Here is a 2517-nt window from a genome sequence, read left to right as displayed (position 1 = left end):
ACTAGCACAGCAGGGGTGGGGGGGTGACTAGTCGGGCCTCCTTCACCCTCTGGGATGCCTCAGCAGTTTGTACATTCAGCACAACAGACGCAGTCCTACTCCAGTGATCTACTGAAGTCCCTGTCTATGGACAGGGCAGGTTTCTAGTGGGTTTGTTTAGTTACATCACTGCTTCATATCCCCTACGTCCGGGTCTCTGAATAGTATAAATAGTGCCACGATTTATGTGAGACAAATTCTTAGTATTGGGATCATAGGATCATTGGACGTGTGCATTTTTAATTCCAATATTGCCATATTCGTCCTCCTTAGAGTTATGCCAAGGGTCCTGGTGGAATACTGGTTAAAGGGCTGGGCTGATCACTGAAAGGTTGGTGGTTTGAAACTACCAGCTTCTCCTTGGTAAAAGATGTGGCAGCCTTCTTTCTTCAAAGATGACAGCCTTGGAAACCCATTGGGGCACGTCTGTGTCCTGCAGGCTTGTTGTGAGTCGGAGCCCACCTGGCTTTCAGCGGTGGGCATTGGGTTTGGTCTTGTTGTTTTCTTGGCTAGAGGCCTACCTGCTTATATTCCAACCGAACTCATAGCACTTGCCCCCACACTGCGTGTAGCAGTCATGCTCCCGGGACTTTCCGAGGACAGTCTGACTGGGAGAAAACTTGTCCCTGGCTTTGGGTTCTTGTTTTGCTGTTAGCGTATGTTATCCTTTCACTAGTTGGTGCCACCGTAATGACTGCACTTTGCATTTTGTTTTTTCAGTCAAATGTTTAAATTGCAAAGGCGTTTCGGATACTTTTGATCCCTATCTCGACATAACATTGGAGATCAAGGTAAATGTGACCGTTGTTGTAGTAGGTTAAAAAAAGTTAAGTCATTCTTTTCATAACTGTAGCTCATTCATAGTTTGGCCTGTCCCTGCTAAACTGACCCTTTTATGTGTGTTTAACCCTCACTGCGAGGTGATTAATTGTCCCAGCCTCCTAGTAAGCGCTCTGAAATGAGGAAGAGTTCACGTTCCCACAGCCCATGGCCTTGTCCGTCACAGATCTAAGGGGCACAGCTGCTGGTGCCTGTCCTTGCACTTTGGCCAAGAGCTCTCTTTGAGGTTGGGTGGAGCCCAGGGGCTTGGTCACATTTAGATGCTCTTTCTCCCTTAGAGATGGTTTTGTTTTTCACATTTTCTAAACCCTTGTTTTGATTTGAAGCTTTTGCTTTTTCAGTTACAAATATCCTACAAGCTTCTGATAAAAAGACATTACAGTCACATGTGAAATTCCTTCCCTCAGAATGAACTCTCATTGATGGTTTGCTGCATATTCGTCCAGGATGTGTATGTGCCATACGTAGCATATATCCTTTATATAACACATGGTTTTTCATATAATATATATAATCCCTTATATATATATAACATGCATTACCTACAAGGTGAATTTTAAAAGTTCCTAGCAAAATGAAATCAAAAGATGATGAAATTCTTCCACATTTTTTCAAGTCCCTCATGTATAATAAAAATACTCTGTTTGTAGTCATATGTATATGTGTGTGTTTGTACGTACACCTGTGTCTAATAGCATATGTGCGATTATAGCCATTCTGCTGTGTGTTGCCGCTTGCACTGTCATGTGCTGGGGGCTGGGTCAGTCTGCCGTTGGGGCTCTTGTGTGGCGCCCAGTGAACAGAGCTGCCCCGTTAACTTCCCTGAGGCCTTGCTGCTCCCCAACTTGCTTCATGGCTGCTTTCTGGGCTTTCTAGAGAGTGCGCCCACTCACTTCGGGGTGAGTGCAACAGTGATGTGACATGCTGTACGTGAACGTGAGCGTCCGAATGAAGGAGCCTGGGCTTTTCCCCGTAAAGAATGCATATTTGTCTCGGCTGTGACTGACAGTGCCCTCCCTCTCTGCAGGCTGCTCAGAGTGTCAACAAGGCGCTGGAGCAGTTCGTGAAACCAGAGCAGCTGGATGGAGAGAACTCCTACAAGTGCAACAAGTATGTGCGTGCCGCCTGGCTGCCACCTACTGTTGGGTGGGGTGGGGGCACAGAGGCAAGGGTGTCAGGATAACGCCTCTAGATTCCTTCAGCTTCTAGGCCCACCTGGGAAAGGCAAGACACGGTGCCTGTTCTCAGGCCAGATCTGAGCTTTTTCACCTACCTAGATGTGCAAGCCTGCATCCTTGGAGAGGCGGGTGGTTTCTGTGCTCCTGTGTGCACGGAGGGTGAGGCGAGGTCCTCCAGAAGCCACCCAAAGCACAGTCCTTGCCCTGCCTTCTGGTACAGGAAGGCTGGGTGTGGCCAGGGAGGCACAGAGGCCCTCCCAGAAGGGGGAGGCAGTTTTCTCATCCAGGATCCTCATCCGTGCTTATAGGTTTCTTCCTATAAGAAAGCTGGTTTGAAGAATGCCCATTTCTTAGGATTTGAGTAGGTAGTAGAATTCTCATGAAGAGACTTAGTGAAGATACTGAATTCAGCTAAGGCAGGCGTTCCAGGAAAGGTTTCCCGGGCCCACCCCCCACCCCC

The 2517-nt window shown here is 47.8% G+C and overlaps 1 protein-coding gene across 1 annotated transcript in view; it reads left to right on the top strand.

Moving 5' to 3' along the window:
* Nucleotides 1-2517, top strand: part of USP42 (ubiquitin specific peptidase 42) — a 34965-nt gene that overhangs the window by 18172 nt on the left and 14276 nt on the right. The window contains exons 6-7 of the mRNA XM_045286122.1: nucleotides 760-830; nucleotides 1907-1989. Of these exons, the coding sequence (XP_045142057.1) occupies nucleotides 760-830; nucleotides 1907-1989 (154 nt within the window). The remainder of the gene's footprint in view (nucleotides 1-759; nucleotides 831-1906; nucleotides 1990-2517) is intronic.

This window comes from Echinops telfairi, unplaced genomic scaffold (assembly GCF_000313985.2).
Source record: "Echinops telfairi isolate 266 unplaced genomic scaffold, ASM31398v2 ScPeMD7_5;HRSCAF=22, whole genome shotgun sequence".
Classification (NCBI taxonomy): domain Eukaryota; kingdom Metazoa; phylum Chordata; class Mammalia; order Afrosoricida; family Tenrecidae; genus Echinops; species Echinops telfairi.
This window is presented reverse-complemented; position numbering and strand designations above follow the sequence as displayed.